The 21,832-nt window shown below is 41.9% G+C and overlaps 1 protein-coding gene across 2 annotated transcripts in view; it reads left to right on the forward strand.

Annotated features, from left to right (window-relative positions):
* The window catches only part of Fbxl20 (F-box and leucine rich repeat protein 20), a 69,628-nt gene that overhangs the window by 38,595 nt on the left and 9,201 nt on the right, over positions 1 to 21,832 (forward strand). For both annotated transcript variants that reach the window (XM_038326626.2, XM_038326627.2), the window contains exons 4-12: positions 2,089 to 2,163; positions 4,227 to 4,321; positions 5,347 to 5,415; positions 11,243 to 11,338; positions 14,091 to 14,217; positions 15,589 to 15,663; positions 16,914 to 17,044; positions 19,455 to 19,515; positions 20,833 to 20,877. In XM_038326626.2, coding sequence (XP_038182554.1) covers positions 2,089 to 2,163; positions 4,227 to 4,321; positions 5,347 to 5,415; positions 11,243 to 11,338; positions 14,091 to 14,217; positions 15,589 to 15,663; positions 16,914 to 17,044; positions 19,455 to 19,515; positions 20,833 to 20,877 — 774 coding nt within the window. The remainder of the gene's footprint in view (positions 1 to 2,088; positions 2,164 to 4,226; positions 4,322 to 5,346; positions 5,416 to 11,242; positions 11,339 to 14,090; positions 14,218 to 15,588; positions 15,664 to 16,913; positions 17,045 to 19,454; positions 19,516 to 20,832; positions 20,878 to 21,832) is intronic.

Below are 21,832 nucleotides of genomic sequence, written 5' to 3' on the forward strand. Positions count from 1 at the left end.
TCCGTCCTGATAGTTATACTTATTTGCATACGATTTTGGAAATCATCAGCAGTTGTGTGCTTCTTTATGCTGTACAGTCTGCAAGTGCAAGAATTGTTCTTACAAGTGAGCAATTTCTCTTCCTGATTCCATGTGAGCTGAAGTCATCCAGGGTGCTCACAAGAGAGTTTTAACTGTGGTTTTCTTTTAAGGAAAGAAGGGAACTGCGCCAAATGTCATTAAGTCTGGACGGTTGGTGCAGTGGTGTCTGTTGCTCTTGGTAGTTAGGGATTGTGTTGGGGGTAGGTGTCTGCTCTTGCGGTGCTGGGGCAAGTCTAGTGCCTGGCGTACACTGGGCCAGGCCTAACCCCGAGCCATGCTGCCAACACTTTGAGGGGTTTTGTTTTGTTTTGTTTTTTAATGCAGACTCTAGGGAGGAACCTGTCATTCCTAATTTTAGGCTGAGTTCTGCATGCTTCCTGCTCCCTGAAGAACCTGGCAAGAACTAGCACACAATCAGAGATATATTTAGTCCAAGAATCTCTTAAACATGTGGTTTTTAAGAGTTTTATTTGTTTCTTCTGTAGCTAGCTATTTAAAAGAAAGAACAAAACAAAACAAACCACAAAGAGAAGTGACGTTGGCCACGTGAGAGCCTGACCTAGTTTTAGAATAGCTTCTAGCTTACCGCCACACCCCAACATGTTTCTAATGACCTTATGGTGGTTACACTTGGTTTCTCAGAATATCCAGAATTCAGTTTTGAAAATTTTAAACAAAAGTGAGACATGGTGGCCCAAGCTCTTAACCACAGCACTTGGGAGGCAGAGTTCAAGGTCACCCAGGGCTATACAGTGAGACCTGGTATCCAAAAAAAAAATTGTTTCTCGGAAAAATGGCTGTAAATATAACCTACATTAAATTGCTTCTTAAATTTGTCGTAATAAAGAATATTCTAAAGCTGGGTGGTGGTGCCACATGCCTTTAATCCTAGCATTTGAGAGGCAGAGACAAGTGGGTCTCTCTGAATTCAAGGCCAGCCTGGTTTATAGAGTGTGAGTTCCAGGACGCCCAGAGTTACACAGAGAAACCCTGCCTCAAAATAAATAGCTAGATAGAAAGGAAGGGTGCTCTAGAGCTGGACGCCCAGAGTTTACAGAAATCCTGCCTATAATTAGATAGATAGATAGATAGATAGATAGATAGATAGATAGATAGATAGATAGATAGATAGATAGGTAAATAAGTAAATAAGTAAATAAATAGAAAGGAAGGATACTCGAACTGGCTATAGTGGCTCATACCTTTAACCCTGGTACTTGAGTATCTTGGGTTTGAGGACACCCCTGGGCTGCATAGTGAGACCTTGTCTCAGACACACACACACAATAGACTGTACATTTATTGTTCTGAGCAATACTTGGCTTTTGTTATTTAATTAGGGGAAGCTTTTTTTTTTTTTTTTTTTTTTTTTTTTTTTTTTTGGTTTTTCGAGACAGGGTTTCTCTGCAGCTTTAGAGCCTGTCCTGGGGGAAGCTTTTAAAGTCTTAAAATACCAAGTGATCCACAACAAATTATCTCTTACTGAAATCATTTCTCACCCAATCCTGAATGCTGAAAAGATTAACAAATGTTCTTGCTGCCTCTAGTGTATGAGATGACTAAACAGTTTGCAGTATTAAAGTTACCCTAGTCCAGGGCCTGGCATCCAAGGGCTGAGGAGGCCAAAGCAGGGTGCAGCTTGGTGGTAGATGCTCGCCTGGCATGTACAAGGCCCGGGGTTATGGATTCCCCAGCATGACAAGCAATAAAACAAAACTGTCACTGAGTCAAGTCGGACAGGATATTGATTAATTATAAAGCATACCTGAGTGAGAACATTGATAATAGGGAAAACACAATTAGAAAGAAAGACTGTGTACCAGCCTCATCGCCACTGCCCCAGCACCGCGCCACCGTGCTGCAAGTGCTGGGAGATGTTGTGGGTAGGGACTGAGGGAGGTTTTGGTCAGTCTCAGTTACTTGTTAGTTGAAGTGTGAATTTAAACATTGCCAGTTTCTGTTTTCATTTCAACCTTTGCTCATTCTTTCTCTTTTTATTCAAATTAGGCCTGGAACGTCCTAGCTCTGGATGGCAGTAACTGGCAACGAATTGACCTGTTTGATTTCCAGAGGGATATTGAGGTATAATTACGTGGTGTGTGGCCCCATTTATTTCATTAGTAGTTACAGTATTAATCCTAGACGTATTAATCTTTTTTTTTACTGAAGAAATTATTTTTGGTACAGCTGAACTTCACGAAAGCCTCCAGTGTCCTCCGGATTTTCTGGAGTAGACATGGTGACACTGCCTTAAGTTTCAGCAGTCAGGCGGGTCAGGATGGCTCGGGGGCCATTCTGGCTGCACAGCGAGCCTATGGCTCCAAACATGCAACAGCTTGTTTGGGAAGAGATTACAAGGATTCAAACCCAGGGCCTCGTGCATGATGGGCCACACTTTTCCCACTGACTCGTTTTTCTTCTTATTTTCTTGATACAGTGCTAACTTCTTTAATAACTTTAGTCCTGAACTGAGACCACCAGATTTTATTTTGTAGTTTTTGTGTTTGCTCATGTAAAGCAAGCTATTTTATATTAATTTTATACAATCAGGAGGCTTAAACTTGCTGGATGATACTTGTGTTTATTCTTCATGTGTATTTTGATTCTTAGGGGAATAAAAGTAGAAATAGTTTCTATGGAAAATATAGAATGGTTAAAACTAGAATTATTAAATTGTTTTTAACTAACGAGAGGTGGTTTTCTTGCATGTGGGTTTACTTTTTCATTTAATTTTTTAGTATAGCCTGTTAACTCTAAATAGAAAAGTATAACAGCATCTAGGCAAGCACATGCCTATAATCCCAGCACTTAGAGACAGAGCCCAGAGGAGCTGAAAGATGTTCAAGGTCAGGGTGGGAGATGGCTCAGTAAAAAGTCCTTGCCGTGCAAGCATGAGGACCTGGGTTCAGATCCCTACCATCTATGTACAAGTGAGGAGTGGAGGTACACCTGTAACTCCAGACTGAGGGGAGGGGAGACGAAGACAGGTGCATCCTAGGAGCTTGCTGGCTACCATAGTGGAAGCTCCAGGTTCAGGAGAAGCCCTATTTCAAAAAATAGAATGAAGAAACAGTTAGAGAAGACACTTCAGCCTTCACAGGCATGAAGACCTGTTTACATATGCACAGACCACACAGAGTTCAAGTTCATCCTCAGCTACGCAGTAATCATACACACTAGCCTTGAGTACAGGAGATGTGTCTCAAAATCAACAACAAAAATGGGGCTGAAAAGATGATGTGATGGCGGAATTCACAAAATAATCCCACACTGGTTCAGAATTACGAATAATAAAGGTTATTTATTTAGGGGAGACTTAAAGATCACTGTCCTAGATAACAGTCCTCTGCACCAACAGGGAACGGAAACAGAATCTAGCAGCCGGAAGTGAGAGCCAGAAGCAAGAGAGTGAGCAGGCTTTACAGCTGCATTTATAGTATAAGAGACCATGCCCAAGTGGACTCCCACAGCAATGACTCATGAGATAAGAGCACTGGCTGCTTCTCTAGAGGACCCTCAGCACCCACATGGTGTAGCTCACAACCCTCTTTAACCCAGTTCAGTCTCCCTCTTCTGGCCTTCACAGGCACTGCACTGCACACATGTGATACACTGCATACATGCAACCAGAATCCATGCACATAAATTTAAAAAAAAAACAACCCGCTAACATTGTGATACATTTATAACACAATTCTCTGATCTTGTAGATATATATGCTTTAAAAACCTGACCCACAGAATCATTCAGCAGGATGGTTCTTGCTCACTGAGCTCGTGCTGTGTGCAAAGCTCTATGGTGAGTCCTTGTAGAGGACAGAGAAGTCAGTGTCTGTATTTACCCCAAGTGAGCCACATACGTGCATATAGAGCTCGATGTGGACTCTATAGAGCGCCGCAAGAACTGGATGGCACTGGTCCTCGAGTACAGGCGATCCTAGTTGAACAAAGAAAGAATATAGACTGTGGTTGTGTTTTGAGTAGATGGATTAATCAGAAAGACTTTCTCAGAATAAGTTAAAATTTTCATAGGAAGAAATTTCTTATGAGCCTTTTCTGTTTACAAATCATTTATTAAAAAAAAGGATGTGTTCTTGTCAAAAGAAGTAACATAGGCCATCTTTTTGCTTAACTGTCTCTTTATAGGGTCGGGTAGTAGAAAACATTTCAAAACGATGTGGAGGCTTTTTACGAAAGTTAAGTCTTCGTGGGTGTCTTGGAGTAGGAGATAATGCATTAAGGTAAGAAAATATAACTGTTTCAAAAATAACTTTCGACCTCTTAGATTGAAGTGAAGACAGCACCATCTCACTCAGAAAGGCTAAAGTAGCTTTTAAGTTTGTAAGCTGTTAAAAATGCAAGCATATACATTGGTTATAACAAAATATCTAATAGCAAGTGAGGACCCAGGTGTGGTAGCAAACTCTAGAGTTAGCATGTTCGGGAAGGAGACTCTGAGTTTGAGTCAGCCTGTGCTACACAGCAGGTAAAATAGAAAAGCTCTCTACATTAAAACAGTTCTTTGGGGGCCTTAGGTAAGTCATTTTTTAGGCTTTTGTTAACTCAAAGATCAACCTTTAATCCCAGAAATTGAGAGGTTAAGGCAGAAGGATTGCAAGTTCAAGGTCAGCCAGGGCTATGCAGTGAGACCCTTCTGAGAATACTAAAAAAAGAAACATTTACAGCTTTAAAGAGCATTTTGTTGTGGGAAGTTAATTTTCTTTGTGCCCTGTTGAGCTCTTACTCACACCCCACACAACAAATATATAATTTGTTTTTCCTCTGCCCAGCATCCAGTTCATTGACTTCGCAGATACTGGATGTTTCCATTCAACATGGACACTAACTGTCCAGTTAGATCGGCCCCAGTAGTCAGTCTCTGCTGGAGATGCCAGTCGGAAGTCGCACGTTACTGTGTTTGTGTTACAGGTGTTTGTGACGCGTCTCAAATTTGCTAGTTTGCTAGCATGAGTCCCATAATTGAGGAACATCAGGTTCGATTAGGTTCCATTATAAAGTGCATGAATGAGTAGCCATAGGAAGTGCTACACAGGGCAAGGTTTAGAAGGGACAGGACCACAGGAACATCTGTCATTCTGAAGTTGGGGCCCGCCACCCTCTCAGCACAGCCACCCAGAAGTTCTGGTCCCGTTTTCAGTGGTTTTATAGAGATGTATTACAAAGACATAAATAACCAATATGAGAGCAAATATCTAGAGTTTTGCTCATCTTATTTATAACTTTTAACTTTTCTTTCCCTGTTAAGGACTTTTGCCCAAAATTGTAGGAATATTGAAGTACTGAATCTAAATGGGTGTACAAAGACAACAGACGCGTAAGTATTGAGTTTCAGAGGGTGCACCATACATAGTCCGTGGTCTGTCCTACTCTAGCTGTGACTGGCAGTAGGCATTGATTCACTTTCTTGACTGTGAATGAGTTTTTGTTGGACTTAGGATGCTAGGGATGAACCCAGGGCCTTGCAGTACACCTCTAAGCCATGTCCCTAGTCCAAGAAGAACCTTAAAAAGAAAAAGTGTTTGAAAGTAGAAGTGAAACAGGAAGCTTATTTTGAACTCATCTTTGATACTTAAAATGCAACTTGAAACTGCAGTTAATGTACACACTGTAGGGCTAATTATCAAAAACACATAGCAGATAATTCTATAAAAAGATTAAAATCATAAACACAGACGTAAACAGCTAATAAAATTAAATGAAAATGACTGTGGGGCTGAAGAGATGGCTCAGCGGTAAGAGGACCGTGGTTCTGTTCCCAGCACTCAAATGGCAGCTCACAATGTCTGTAAATCCAGTTCCAGGGTGATCTGACAGAAGACGCCTTACACCAGTGCACATAAGAAAAAATAGAAAATGACTGTGCCTGTCATTCACAATATAAAAAAAGTTGATATAATATATGATATAATATAGAATATTATATATTCTATAATATTATAGAATATTCTAGTCAGACATGCAATGCACAAGCAGACAGAAAAGCTTCCTCCGAAGGGTACCCTTTGGTAGTAATTGCAAATCAAACCTCACTTGAACACAGTGTAGAGAAGTTGTGAGGTGAAGCCATGGAAGTGTGTTGACAGTTAGGAACTCTGTTGGTTACAGAGTTCTCATTCAAAATGTACTCCTGCAAAGATGAATCTTTTAAGCTACTTGAGTAAGAGAAGTAGACGCCTAGAGCACAGAACATACGCTTTGTGTTTTAGTCCTCTTCTCTGAGGTCACACTATCGCTTCTTTTACTGTAGGAAGTGGGCTGAGGACCTGGGTAACAACTCATGGGAGACTGAAGCAGGAGGACTAGTTTGAGGCTGAGGCCGGCCAGGCTACCATGAGACCCTGTCTCAAAAACATGAAAAAAGGGCTGGAAAGGTGGCTCAGAGGTTAAGAGCACCACCTGCTCATCTAAAGGTCCTGAGTTCAATTCCCAGCAACCACATGGTGGCTTACAACCATCTATAATGGGGTCTGGTGCCCTCTTCTGGCTTGCAGGCATGCATGTAGACAGAATACTGTATACACAATAAATAAGTAAATAAATCTTTTAGAAAAACATGAAAAAGACTGAGATGTAAGAACTCTTACCTAGAATATGTTAGGCCTTGAGTTTGATCTCCAGTACCACCAAAAACAAAGTAAAAAAATTACAAAGCTCTGTGGTGGATTATATGCTGCATGCCTCAGGCCTTGGGTTTGATCCCTCGCACTGAGTTTTATTAATAAGTATTATTTCTAAACTGATTGGGGTTTTTCAGAAAACTTAAGTTTTTTTTTTTTCCTTTAAGATTAATTTATGTTCTTCTGCCTGCATGTATGCTTGCACTCCAGAAGAGGGCACCAGATCTCATTACAGGTGGCTGTGAGCCTCCATGTGGTTGCTGGAAATTGAACTCAGGACCTCTTGGAAGAGCAGCCAGTGCTCTTAACCTCTGAACCATTTCTCCAGCCCCTTAAGGTTTATTTTTATTGGTGTGTTTATATATCTATTTAGCATATGCTGTTACCCAGGATTTGGGAGGCAAGAGTCAGGAGAATCTCCAATTTAAGGCCAGCCTATGAAATCCTGTCTCAAAAACAAATGCATGATAGGAAAAAGTTATGTGTGTCTGTAACCCCAGTGCTTGATGTTTGGGAGATAGAAGGTGAATCATGCCTCTGCTACATAGTGAGTTCCAGGCCAGCCTGAACTATATGTCTCAAGCGAAACAAAAATGGGGTGGAGGAGGAACAGGTCTCATGGCGGTTCCTAGGAACTGCAAGCATGTAAGTACTCAAACTCAAGTTGAATGCTAACCCATGTTGGTTAAGAAATTACCTCTACTGACTTTTGTTCAGTGCAGGAGGTGGAGCCCATGGCCTGGCGTGCTTCTCCTGAGCACTGAGAACCCATGACCCAGCTTCAGTTGTTAACATTTGTGGCCATTCTTGTCCATTGACCCCTCTTACTGATTTATCCTCTATGATTTTGTCATTATTTGAAAGAAAAAAGTCCTAGACATGGCATTTTATCTATAAATATTAGTACTGAACATCAAACACAAAGCCTTTACATGTTAAGCAAACTACCATTTAGCTAAAACCCTCGCTTCGAGTCTGTGAAATTTCTTGCCTGGGGCTCCTGGCCCACCAACTCTGAGAGAAGCTCTAAATAATCTCGAAACAAGGCAGATTATAAAAACCAACATATTGGGGTTACTGCGTGGGTGGGCTTACTTTATCAATTAAATGACACTAAGGAGAGCTGGGCTCTTAGCTGAAGCTGTGGCTGAGTAAGGGCTGACTAGAAACACCAGCAACCTCAAGGGTCTGGATGAGACAGACTTCCATTAGAATCTCTAGACCATACTAAACAAATAAATAACAAACCTCCCTCAGGAAAAATAGAATTCAGTCAGGAGACAGAAATTAGTTAAAAGACGGTGTGCTAGAATCCCAGCACTTTGGGAAGTAGAGGTGAGGGGTTCCAGAGGTTAAGACCAGGCTAGACCACTTTGATCCTTTATCGGAAACATAGAAGAGTACTTGGTGCGCAGCTCGTCCTGAGTGACTGACCACCATGTATGCATCCTTGGATTCAATCTCTGGCAACACACATACAAAAAAAACCAAAAAAATATAAAGATGGGTGGCTAGGCATGGTCATTAATGCTTTAATCCCAGCACTCAGAGGCAGAAGCAATAGGTCTCTGTGAGCTGGAGTCTAGCCTGATCTGCGTAGCAAGATCTAATCCCTGAAGGGCTACATACATAGTAAGACCCTGTCCCTCCAAAACTATACATAAACAAAAGAATGGAAAATGTTGTCTCTGTGTACAGAATGTTCTACCCAGTAATTGGAGAATACACATGGTTTTCTGTCACATTTAGAACATAGTTCTGAGTAGACCATAGTCTAAACAAGATTAGTAAGTAACAAACAGTGTTCTCTCTCCAGAACTAGAGAGCTAAACTAGAGGTCTTCAACAGGAAAAAACTCTCTTTTGAGTAGAATGGAAATAAGTAGCCAGGCATAAAGATTCCTTACTTATTGTCTTTGCACTTGGGAGTCTGAGGCAGGAGTATTTCCTTGAGTTTCAGACCAGCTTTGGGTATAGTGATTACCCAGCTTGTGTTAGTCCATGAAACTATCTCAAAATAGAAAAAAATTAAATGTAACTTCACATATCATAAAAGTGTCATTTTCTTTTAATAGAATAAGCATAAAAATATAAAACCAAGCTAGGCATGGTGGCTTTAATTCCAACACTTGGGAGGAAGAGACAGATCTCTTGCGTTCAAGGACAGCCTGGTCTATAGAGCAAGTTCCTAGGCAGCCAGGGCTATATAGAGAAATTGTTTCTTTTTTTTAAACCAACAACAACAAAACCATGCAACCATTCTTAATTCGTGAATAGTCTTTGGAGACTTCTAGGAGTCATCAGTGCAAAATAACTGAATTGTTGACCCACAGAAACTGAAAGAAATATTATTTCAAGTGATTAATTTTAGGGTATTTTCCCAGTTTACGCATGGCTAACAAGGGAGTGCACACTGGCACCCAGGGTTGAGGTAGAAGAATTAAGGCGCTCTGTGCTCCATAGCGAGGACCAGGCTGTCCAAGGCTGTGTAATTCAAACAAGCCCACACGGGAAATTAAGGTAGGAGGAAGGAAAAGTCAGGTCTCACTTAGGATGCAGAATCTAGATATATGAGAGACACAAATCAGTGATAGAACACCACCCTCTCAGTGTAATCCCCAGTACAAATGTGCTGTTGCGTTAACTCTCTGTAGCCCGGTCTAGCCTAAAACCCTTTGTCTGAGATGACAGGTGTGTGCGATGTGGGGGTGTTGGCTCCTAGCACCACACCCAGCTCCAGGAGATCTGATGCCTCACACACGTGCACACCTAATTCCGAGTTCGTCGTTTACACCTAAAACCATAGCACTTGGAGAACAAGGCCAGCTAGCCTCAACTATGTAAGATACTAAAGTTATTTTGCCATGCGTGGTGATTCATGCCAGTGAAGACAAGGCAGGTGAATATCTAGATTCAAGGCCCGTCTGGTCTTCATAGTAAGTTCCAAGATAGCCAGGGCTACACAGAGAAACCGATTTTTTGTTTGTTTTGTTTTGTTTTGATACAGGGTTTCTCTGTGTCGCTTTTGGAGTCTGTCCTGGAACTCACTCTGTAGGCCAGGCTGGCTTCAAACTCACAGATATTCACCTGCCTCTGCCTCCCAAATGCTGTAATTAAAGGCATACGCCACCACTGTCTGGCAAGAAACCAGTCTTGAAGAAACAAAATAAATCAATAAAGATAAAATTTTTAAAAATATCATATACCACCAAAAATGCTGCTATTCTTGAACAAGTTTAAAAGCTGTTTAGGGCCAGTGAGATGGCCCTGTTGGCCTCCACAGCCCTGCAGTGCAAGCCTAGTGTGTTCAACACCTCGGTCCCAGAATGGAAGGGAAGACCTGACTCCCCAAAGCTGACCTGTGACATCCACATACATAGCTTTGCGTATCTGTGCTGTGATGTCCATATACATACCATAGCACATCTGTGCCCACACTAAAAGAGATGCACACTATAGTAATATCTTTGGCAGGGTGTGGTGGTGCACTCAGGAGACTGAGGCCAGCCTGTTCTACAGAGCAAGTTCCAGGACAGCTAAGGATACACAGAGAAACACTTGAAAAACAAACAACAACAATAATAATAATAATTCTCTGGTTAGAAGATCAGTATTCAAAAAAATATTTTTCTATACATTGGTGACACAAAGAAAAAATGAAATTTAAGGAAAAAGTTTCAAGTCAGAAAGTGTGAAACTCTTAGGAGGTTGGAGACGAGATCAGGAAATGAAGACATTCCTTGGTGGCATAGTGAGTTTGAAGCCAGCCTGTGCTACATGAGACCCTGCTGTCTCAAGCAAAAAAACAGATTTTGAGAGATTGCTCAGTCACACAGTACTGACACTTGAGTTCAGTTCCCCAGAACCCATATTAAAAAGCTAGCTGTGGTGGCACACGCTTGTAAAAGAAGAGACACAGAGATCCCTGGTCTCATGGCCAGCTTAGTCTCCTGGGTGAGCTCTTGGCCAGTGAGAAGTTTTGTGCCAAGAAAGGGAGCTGAAGAAGAGCACACAAGGTCCTGTGGCCACATCTGCACGGGCACACACAGAGGCAAACCTCACGAAGATTTAGCTTAATAACTTCAAAAGGAATCAGTATTTACAAATAAATGCAGTGAAGGGTGTACCAGTCCTGTACACTGAAAACTACCAGACTTTACGAAGAGAAACCAAAGACAACTTAAAACGGAGGATCAGTTCAGACTCAAGTTTGGAATACACATCAGCAAGGTGGAGTTCCATGTGGTTCCAAAGCAGGCTTGTGTTGTTGTTACAGTTGTGATACACACATGCATATTTGCTGACAAGGGGTATGGTACAGCAGAATTGAAGTTTATTATTTCTGTGTGACTGTTAGTTCAGCCACACAATTACAACAGCACAGGAGTGAGGTCAGAGGGTCTTCCACTGTGGGACCTTGGGACTGAACCTGAATCATTCAGGTTGCATTTACCCACTGAGCCATCTTGGTACCCAGATTGCTTTATTTTTAATGTGTATTCATTATTTTTTTCTCTGTTTGCAGTACCTGTACCAGCCTTAGCAAGTTCTGCTCCAAACTCAGGCACCTCGACTTGGCTTCCTGTACATCAATAACAAACATGTCACTCAAAGCTCTGAGGTAAACTTCTGTAACAGTATGTCTATTAATACATACTTTGAAAAAATAACTGATAATACAGTTGGAATTGAAGACAGCGTTGTTTTACGGATGTGTACTGTTATCCCCAGGAGGTCTTTTCTCTTGCCCCTGCTCATGTTAAAATCACAGGTATATTAATATGAAATCCAGAGGTAACTAGGGATTTTGAACAGCAGTATGGCTTATCCATTAGTTCTTTCTAAAAAACAAAAGAAAATGCCATGTGTTTTTACAGCTTACTGGTTAAAATGGAGCTGGAGCCAGGTTGTCTTGACAGCTGTGGCTGAACATGGCCTGAAGAGCTTTTCCTTGTAATCTTGTAGCATTGTTATGAGAATTACATGAGAAACTGTCAGCCTGCACTGTAGAAAGTCGTGCCTGTATTCAACAGGATGGGCTTGAAGACTTTCATGTGCTTCAACCTGACACAGATAAAGTACTTTCAAAGCTGCCTTGCTGGCTGGAGAGAGAACTCAGCAGTTAAGAGCACTGGCTGCTCTTCCAGAGGTCCTGAGTTCAATTCCCAGCAACCACATGGTGGCTCACAACCATCTATAATGGGATCTGATGCCATCTTCTGGCCTGCAGACAGAACACTCAGACCAGAGAAGAGACAGAGACAGAGGAAAACCTGCTTGACGTAATAAGTGTTCATTGTTTGAGTGTTCTCATATTGTCTAAGTTCTGTAAAGCTGAAGGTTTTTCACACCAGTAATCCCAGCACTGGGAAGGCTAGGGCAGGAGGATCCTTAGTTGAAGGCCAGTCTGGACTTCACAGTGAGACAGAGTCTAGAAGACAGACTATTTATGGAAAGTTTACAGAAGGTCCACAGTTGAACCTAGGGGTTTACACAGGCAAAGCAAGTGCTGTCACCAAGCTCAGTGCCCAGCCTCTCTCTTCAGACAGGTCCTCACCAGGTCTCCCTGGAACTCCTGTAGACCAAGCTGACCTTGAGCTCCGAGATAAACTTGCCTGTGTGTCCAGAAGTCTCTGGGGTTCTTTGGTTTGGTTTTGTCTTTTAATTTTTAGATAGTGTCTCTCTATATAGACCAGGCTGGCCTTGGATTTATGATCCTCCTGCCTCAGCTTCTCAAGCAGCTGCGATTATAGAGACCTACCAGACCTGACTTAGAAAAAAAATTAAGGGGCTGGAGAGATGGCTCAGTGGTTAAGAGCATTGCCTGCTCTTCCAAAGGTCCTGAGTTCAATTCCCAGCAACCACATGGTAGCTCACAACCATCTGTAATGAGGTCTGGTGCCCTCTTCTGGCCTGCAGGCACACAGACAGAATACTGTATACATAATAAATAAATATTTAAAAAAAGAAGAAAATTAAGCTAGCATATCATATATTCTAAGCTAGCCTTGAACTTGCCTTCAGTTCCCAGATAAAATGTATTTTAAAAGAGTGGAATACTCATTCCCTTTGGAAATCTACTTTTTAACTAATTCCTTAGTAATTAGGGTACTTTGTGTTGCTTCTGCTTACACACATTGAAAGTAAAGCTAGGGCAGGGCTATGGTGGCGCACACCTTTAATCCTAGCACTTGGGATGCAAAGGCAGGCAGATCTGTGCGTTCGAGGCCAGCCTGGTGTACAGAATGAGTTTCAGGACAGCCAGAACTCCAGTGTAGAAAAGACAACAACAACAAAAATTAAAGTGTTAGCCACACTCTATATTATTATGGTGCTGCATGCCTGTAATCGCAGCATTGAGGAGGCTGAGGCCCGAGACGTACTGCACCTTCAAGCTCAGTCTAGGCTACATAGCAAGACCCTGTCTCAGAAGGAGAGAAAGAATTAGAGTGTAAGTGACATAAAACGTGGCTCCTTTTGGAACTTCCTCGTGAATACAATGAATCTAAAGCCGCTTGCCATGTAAGGCCATAAATATGGTGACCCTTGACCATATTAAGGTACTTTCCTACAAATGACCTCATTTATTTATCTTATGCAGTAGATAGGACAAGTATGTGTAGATTTTTTTAAAAATTCGAAAAGGTACTGGGTACTACTGAAGTAGCCATGAAATGTCTGAGATGCTGTGCCCCTCAGTATCACAGAGCCTGTGGTGAAAAGAAACGTGTAAGTGTACATTGTATTACCGTGCTAGCGGGTAATGGGCATGAGTGTCTCAGTTTGGGCAAACTGGGGACGGGATGTGGCTAATCAGACAAACTTCTTAAAGTGACTTGCCTGGAATCAGACGATTTATGTTGAAGATGAGCTTAAACCTAGATCTCCTGGCTTTATTTCTATAAGCAGGATACTTAGAACCATTCAAGCAGTGTTTGCAGTGATAGATTTAAAATCCTTCAGTATTTCATGTGGAGTACACTGAGAGATTCAGAGGAGAAGCTAGTGTATTCTAGATAAAGGTTGAACATGATCTAGCCTTACTTTGGCCTGCGGAAACAGTACTCTATAGAAATGTCCCAGATAAGGAAATATATAGAGCCTTTGTGATTTTTTTTTTTTTTAATAAAAGTTCAGTAGGCCTTGGATACCAGTAAAATTCGTTGATGGAAAACTCTGAGCTTGAATCTGAACTGTCATTAGTTACTCTGTAAAGTAAGTTTCCATTCCCAATCTGTACCTGGAAAACAGTCTGTTTTGTGCTTGTTGGTAAACTGGATTTCAAGTTCCCTGCTGAGTGACACAGTCCCATGTGAACACCGCAATGGGAGTGGAGGTCGTGATACATTTGTCTTATTTTGTTTTATCCTAAGTGAGGGGTGTCCACTGTTGGAGCAGTTGAACATTTCCTGGTGTGACCAAGTAACCAAGGATGGCATTCAAGCACTAGTGAGAGGCTGTGGGGGTCTCAAGGCCTTGTTCTTAAAAGGCTGCACACAGGTAATGCTCCATGGATGGCTTGTGAAAGTGAGGGTCTGTGAGCTCTTTGGAGGTGTCTAAGGAAAGGGGGAATTGTAGCTGCTGCTGACTGTGAAGACACGTCTCAGAACTGAAGAATGGGAAGAACTAATACCCAACCAAAGTGTAAATGGGGCAGAAGGGACAAGGTGGAGAGACATTCATGCAGAGAAAGTCTCTTTAGAACTGCTTAGGCAAAAAAGGCGATCTTGGCGGTTTATCTTGTAGCCAGCAAGAGCTGCCCATAGGGTGCCAGGTACACAGCAGCTGCGCTTCACCTCCTGCTGTAACATCACAGTTAATGCTTCTTTTCATTAAATTCTCAAACCCAGGTGTGCTGGTACATCCCTTAATCCTAGCATTTGAGAGACTGAGACAGGAGGATCCTTGTGAGTTCAAAGCCAGCCTAGGCTACATCATAAGACTGTTTCAAAAAAAAAAGAAGTGATAATAAAAACAAATAAGACACCATTTCTTGGGTGATAGAAGAGGAAATAAACTGGTCAGATAGCGTTAGAAAGAAATGATTGGAGAGTAGTGGAGTTAGATGTGCCTGGCAATTATTGGGGATTGCTAACAATACACCGTGGATGCCATTAAACATGCCCTCAGTTTTACCATAATAGAAAGAATTCCTTTGTTTGAAGCAGAACTCTGGATATACAATTGCCTTAAACAGCAGCGTGAGCTTCTGGTTATTTGTGGAATCCTGAAAACTACTGATTGGGATGGATCACTATGACCCAGTGCTGCTCAGTAGCAGATAGACTCTGGGAAGTCCTTTCTCAGCTCCTTCTCCCGAAAACTGTCAAAACGACAGCACAGACTCTGTATGGGTTGTAAGCACGAGCACGTGAAAATTGTTTTGCCTTTATAATCTTTCCACAACTTATTATGAATATTTACTTTGTTAGAAATAAAACACATATCCAGACATGATGACTCAAGCTTGTAGTCCCAGCACTCAGGAGGCAGACATAGGAATAGAAATCACAGCCAACCTGGTCTCTATAGGGAGTCCAGAATAGCCAGGACTACATATTTAGACTCTTTCACAAAAGAGAGAATGAATCCTATCCTAAATCTTTTTCTGGATTTGATAGTAATGATAAGAATTTGGTATGAAAAAACTGACTTCTAAAATCCTGGTAACTATTACTACTAGGAATGAGATGTGATCATGTTTTTTGTTTTTAGATTTTGTTTTGGGTTTTGTTTTTTTTTTTTTTTTTTTGATGGTTCATTGTTCCTTTGTAACTTGGTAAGCTATATTGAGAATGTATTGATCACTGGCTATAGTTTTTTCTACCTTGAAACGATGTCAGTAATCTCTTATTTTTTTCATCTTTCCAGCTAGAAGATGAAGCTCTCAAGTACATAGGTGCACACTGCCCTGAGCTGGTGACTTTGAACTTGCAAACTTGCTTAGTAAGCATCCCTTCCCATAATGCTTCTGTATTAGTAATTTCTCCCAGTAACATTATTACAAAAGTTTCATCAAAATCAGTATCTTACTGATACTGATACACACCTATAGTCCCTGCACTGAAACCCCAGCACTGAGCAGATCGGGGCAAGAGGATCATGAGTTGGATGTTGTGTGGAGCGGTGGGCTGCGTTCCTGCCCAGCTTCTGCACGGCTAGCTTTACACCCGAAATAACAACACACAAATTGTATTCATTTAAACACTGCCTGGCCCATTAGTTTCAGCCTCTTATGGGCTAACTCTCACATTTTGACTAACCCATTTTTAATAATCTGTGTAGCACCACGAGGTGGTGTCTTACCGGAAAGATTCTTAACCTGTGTCCATCTTGGAGAGGAGAGCTATGGCGTCTGCCTCACTTTCCTTCCCAGCATTCTGTTCTGTCTACTCCGCCTACCTAATTTTCTGTCCTATTAAAGGGCCAAAGCAGTTTCTTTATTTAACCAATGAAAGTAACACATAGACAGATGACCCTCCTCCATCAGTTGGAGGCCAGCATGGATTGTGTAGCAAGGTCTAGACCAGACTAGACTGCATAGTAAACCATTTCAAAGACAAACAGGCGTAATAAGTCATACCTGCGATCCCAGCAGTTGAAAACCTGATGTAGAATCGCCGTGAATTCAAAGCAAGCCTGAGTTACAGTGAGATCCACACAAATGTTTATATATCCTTCCCTTTTTTATAATTTTTTACTTCAACATAGTTTGATTACATAGCTCGGGATGATCTTGAGCTTATCCTCCTGCCTCAGTCCTTCCAGTGTCAGGGTTACCAGGTTTGCTCATAAACCAACTCTGACATTTTCAGCTATACTTGAAGTTTGAGGTCAGCCTGGTCTACAGAGTGAGTTCCAGGACAACCAGGACTATTACCCAGAGAAACCACGTCTCAAAAAAGAAAAACATACTGATGTCCTTAACTGTTTTCTAGGTTTTATAACTTTTTAATTAAACCCTCACCATGACATTCCCCAAGCTGTTCTCAAAACCATTAGGTTAAAAAGAGTCTAGCTCCTCCTCTTCGAACAGAGCCATGGAGTCAGCAGGAGCTAGCAGGAGACTGTTGCCTCTAGGTTTTGGGGTCTCTGGATGCTCAGGCTGCCTAGAATTGTAAGTGTTGCTGCTTCCACAGAAGTATTTTTTTGTAAATAATGTATATTGATTTTTCTCACTTTTGTGTCTGTTTTAGCAAATCACAGATGAAGGTCTCATCACCATATGCAGAGGGTGTCATAAGTTGCAGTCCCTCTGTGCCTCTGGGTGCTCCAATATCACAGATGCCATCCTGAACGCTCTAGGTCAGAACTGCCCTCGTCTTAGGTAAACATTGTTCATTTAGCTCAAAAAAATCAAGGGATGAAGAAGCTGCCTTTATCCATGTTTTTCCTTGGAATTTTGAAACTTTAAGGTCACTGCAAGGCCACTACCCTTCTAACTGGCTACCTACTGGCTTTGTAAGTGACATGAATCAAGAATTGATCTTAATGGTCATGTAGGAAAAGTTAGTGCTTTCTTAAAATTTCTTTCTCTGCTTCTTTGGTTTTTCAAGACAGGGTTCTCTATGTAGCCCTGGCTGTCCTAGAACTCATTCTGTAGCCCAGGCAGGCCTCGAACTCAAGGAGATTGCTTTCTCCACTTTTAAAAGCCCGTCCTGAGGCTATTATGTTGTTGTAACCCATGAAGAAAAAGTTTTAAACTTAGTTCTCCAGGAGACCCTCTTGTGTTGTGCTTATCCTCATTTATCTATTTGTTTTTATTGAGCTATACATTTCTCTCCATTCCCTTCTCTTCCTCCACTCTTCCTCTCTACCCTACCTTTTTTTTTTTTTTTTTTTATTCTCAGACAGGGTCTCTCTGGTATATAGCTCTGGCTGTTATATAAAGCAGGCTGGCCTCAAATTCAGAGATCTGCCTGCCTCTGCTTCCTGAGTGCCGGGATTAAAGGCGTGCACCACCATGCCTAACCATGTTTATCATCTTTGAGAACAGCTACATTATTCTGTAGGTCTTCTCTGCTTGAATATGGGAGTGTCAGGATGCTTACCCAGAGTGTTTCCTGTTCAGATGCACATAGTGTCAGAGCCGTGGTATTCCAGAAGAACATGCATCATGCCCAGTGACTTACAGTGATAGTTAGGTATTATTTTAGGTGCTTTGTGAATACTGATTCTTAACATATCCTAGAAGAGAAAGCCAGAGTCCAGGGGTGCCAGTAAGTGCATGAGTAAGGATTCCAAGACAGTTCCTCTGGCACCAGAGCCCACAAAGGCACTTTCTCACACAGTAACAATTATAAAGTTTCAAAATCCAAAGACTTTTTTGATAATTGCCTCGTGGTAGCCTAACTGTGGTTGCTGAAAGTACCTAGGTTTCTTCCTAGGTTATAGTGCCTTCAGTCTGAGAGTAGAGGGCTTCTCCATGGCTGAGAAATAACCAAACATCCAGAAGACAGCTTGTGTCAGCCTTCTCTGCTTAAAGCCAGGGCTCTTCAGCTCCACCTTCGTGTGTCTGTTCCATTGTGAGCATTTCCAGCGCGGCTGTGGCCATGTTCACCTTGCAACGTTCGTTTCCTCTTACCTGATGATGGTTTACTGAGCTCTGATTTACGTTCGGCTTCAGTTATAAAGATTCTTAAGGAATATATTAAAAAAAAAAAAAAAAAAGAGGTGGGCTGGAGAGATGGCTCAGAGATTAAGAGCACTGCCTGCTCTTCCAAAGGTCCTGAGTTCGATTCCCAGCAACTACATGGTGGCTCACAACCATCTGTAATGGGGTCTGGTGCCCTCTTCTGGCCTGCAGGCACATACACAGACAGAATATTGTATACATAATAAATAAATAAATAAATAAATAAATAAATAAATAAATAAATATTTTTTTTTAAGAAAAAAAGAGGGGCTGGAGAGATGGCTCAGTGGTTAAGAGCACTGACTGCTCTTCCAAAGGACCCGGGTTCAATTCCCAGCACCCACATGGCAGCTCACAACTGTCTGAAGATCCAGTTGCAGGGGATCTGACACCTTCACACCGATGCACATTAAATAAACCATAAAAAAATATTAAAAAAAAAGATTCTTAAGGGAACGTGACCTTTGGCGCCATCACATAGCACAGCTGTTACCTGACTTTACACAGAAAAGAGCAAGCAACCTTTGATTTCCCAGCCCTATGGGTATGAGGTCAGTGGTCAGCAGTGGGCTGAATAGGAGAGTGGCTGCCATCCTGGCTTTCTTCTGCACGCCCAGGAGCCAGGCAGCTTTGAACACAGGACTTAACTACCTGGGACAGACCTGTCCTCTCATCGAATTTTTAGAGCTCTTGAAATCTGCAGAGACCTACATGAAAGACGGAATAGTTTATGTCAGCAGCAGATGAACTGAAGCCGAGTATTTATCTCCATCTCCTTTTGTTTTCTAGGAGCAGGCTGCCCTCTGGGTAAGCAGTGTGCCATCAAGGAAGCTTTTAATGCAGTTGGTCGTTAACTACAAGCTTCATTTATATTCCTCTGTATTCTTTGATTACATCACCCTGACATGTGGTATTGACAGGACCACTTTATGATAACCACATGAAAACAAACAGCAAGACCTGTGTACAGACTTGTTTAGTTATTAAAGTCATTGTGTATTATAAGCTGTCAGAATAAATTTCTTAAATTCTTGCTGTTTTAGTAAAACCAGGTTTCATGAACCAAGACCTAACCTTCTTTTTCGCGTTGTTCTTTGAATAGAATATTGGAAGTGGCCAGATGTTCCCAGTTGACAGATGTGGGCTTCACTACTCTGGCGAGGGTGAGTATTTCTCTAGGTTCTACCTTATGTCCATAGGTTTTCTTGGGGGGGGGGTATTTTTGAGGAAGCAGCAAAAAGAGTAGTATAGGTGTGAGACCGGGGTTGTGTTCTCTGCGGCTGTCTGAACCTTCTTGTGCAAGAGCTATAGACCTGATGTCCGCAGAAAAGGTGGTCAGCTCTGGAAGTACAGACGTGCACTCTGGTAAGGCTTGAATTTTTGTGTTTTCATGAGGATGGTGAACTGACCCAAGCAGAGTCTTCTGGTATTTCATAAAACTGATTTTGTACATGATTGAGCAAGAATAATGCTCAAGGGGATACAGGCCTGGTGAATATTACACCAGTCACTAGAGACTTCTGTATTTCCAGGGGATTTTAATACAGTGGTCTGTATAAATCACTGTAGAAGACCAGTGTCTTTTGTGGCGGTGGTTGTTCTGTTTGCATGGTGAGACAGTGTTTCCCTGTGTGGCCTGCCTGTCCTGGAACCCAGGTCTTCCGGGCTCAATAACATTTAAATTAGATTGATTTCTGTCAGTATTAAAGAACAAGGGGGATGTAATTTGCTTTTAGGCCAACCCATGAAGTACTGATGAGGTGAAAGCCAGCATACCTGGCTAAAAGAAGAAATAGAACTTCCTCTCTTCCAAAAAAAAAAAAAAAAACAATTTTTATTGAATTATTTTTTAGTTATAAAATATCTCTTTGGCCAGGCAGTGGTGGCCCTCACCTTTCATCCTGGCCAGCACTCAGGAGGCAGAGGCAGGCAGATCTCCGTGAGTTTGAGGCCAGCCTGGTCTACAGAATGAGCTACAGGATAGTCAAGGCTGTTACACAGAGAGACCCTAGTGGGAAAAAACACACACACACCCAAAAAATATCTCTGTATTAGCCTTGTGTTAATTTTTAAAATGTTAAATAATTGAGACATTTTAGTGTAGTCAAAGCCTTCTTAAATTTATGGTTTAATCAGGATGATGGACATTTATAATTAATCACGGCCCTTGGGGAACTGCGGCAGGTGGATCATGGATTTGAAGGTAGCCTGGGCCACAGAGCACAATCCTATCTCAAAAAAACCAAAAATATATAATAGAAAAACTGGGTAGTAGCGAGTTCCAGGACAGCCAGGGCCATTTCATAGAGAAACCCTGTCTCAAAAAACCAAAACCAGAAAGTGACACTAGGCTATCAGCAACTCTGAAATACCACGACATGAAAAGTGTGCCTAATACATACAGTCGCTTAGCTGTTTTGACTTTTGTAGTTTGCAGTGTTTAAAATTTGTACTGAATTATCTGTCGTTGTACTTCATAGAACTGCCACGAGCTTGAGAAGATGGACCTGGAAGAGTGCGTTCAGGTGAGGGGGTTTGTTCACAGGGACAGTGACAGAAACTGTGTACTGCAGAATGCCTAAGGCTCTCCCTTACAGAGGACACTGATTCCTCCAGCCCACCAGGAACGCCATTGGCCAGGTGCTACATAACAGCTACCGTTCATTAGTGGATTAGTATCTCTCATCCCTTCAGCTCGTGTTTGTGCCTCAGTGCCCCTGCATCTTCACTGTGTGAGTCCCTCTGAGTCAGCAGTTCTCTCTGTGCTCTCGGCTGTGTAATGGAAGCACAGGCTGGAGGGGAGAGTGAAGAGAGGCCAGCTTAGGGTCACTCTGAAACACTTCCCTCTGTCACAGTCGTAATCTGCCCAGGTCCCAGAAGGGACTCCAATTGTCCTATGTGGTGGTTGCCTTAAGGAGGTGCAGGGCCAGATACCTAAAAATTTAAGGGTGCTCTGGCATTAATTTTTAATGGATCATATACTTTGGCTTTTCCCTCTTCTGGTCCAAAGAAAGGACATCGTTAAAGTCTGGTGAACAGGAGCTCTTAAGAGGCCAGATTTTGATTTAGTTTAAAATACTCAGATGGCTAACTAAAATATTGCACAATTTGAAAGAAACTGAACAAAATTTTAAACAATGAACTCAGAAAAGGTTTTTAGAAGCCTGGCAATTTAGGCAAATCTTAGAAAAAAAAATTTTTTCAGAAGCAAGGAGTTGTCTGAGTTAGCAACCCCATAATAGTATCAAATATCTTTGAAGTTTGATGTCTCTGTTGTATATGTGTATTGCACACGCATGTTGCGCAGTGAGCCACAGAGGCCAGAAGAGGGTGTATTAGATTCCTGTGAGCTGACTGACTTAAGTGTTGCCATCTAACCTCCCGTCAGCCCTTGGGATAGAGCCACACTCTTAACCAATGAGTCAGCCCTCTGTAGGCTCCTGATCACTGTATGTTAAAGACGATGTTTGAGAAGTAATA

The sequence above is a fragment of the Arvicola amphibius genome, chromosome 4 (assembly GCF_903992535.2).
Source record: "Arvicola amphibius chromosome 4, mArvAmp1.2, whole genome shotgun sequence".
NCBI classification, from domain to species: Eukaryota; Metazoa; Chordata; class Mammalia; order Rodentia; family Cricetidae; genus Arvicola; species Arvicola amphibius.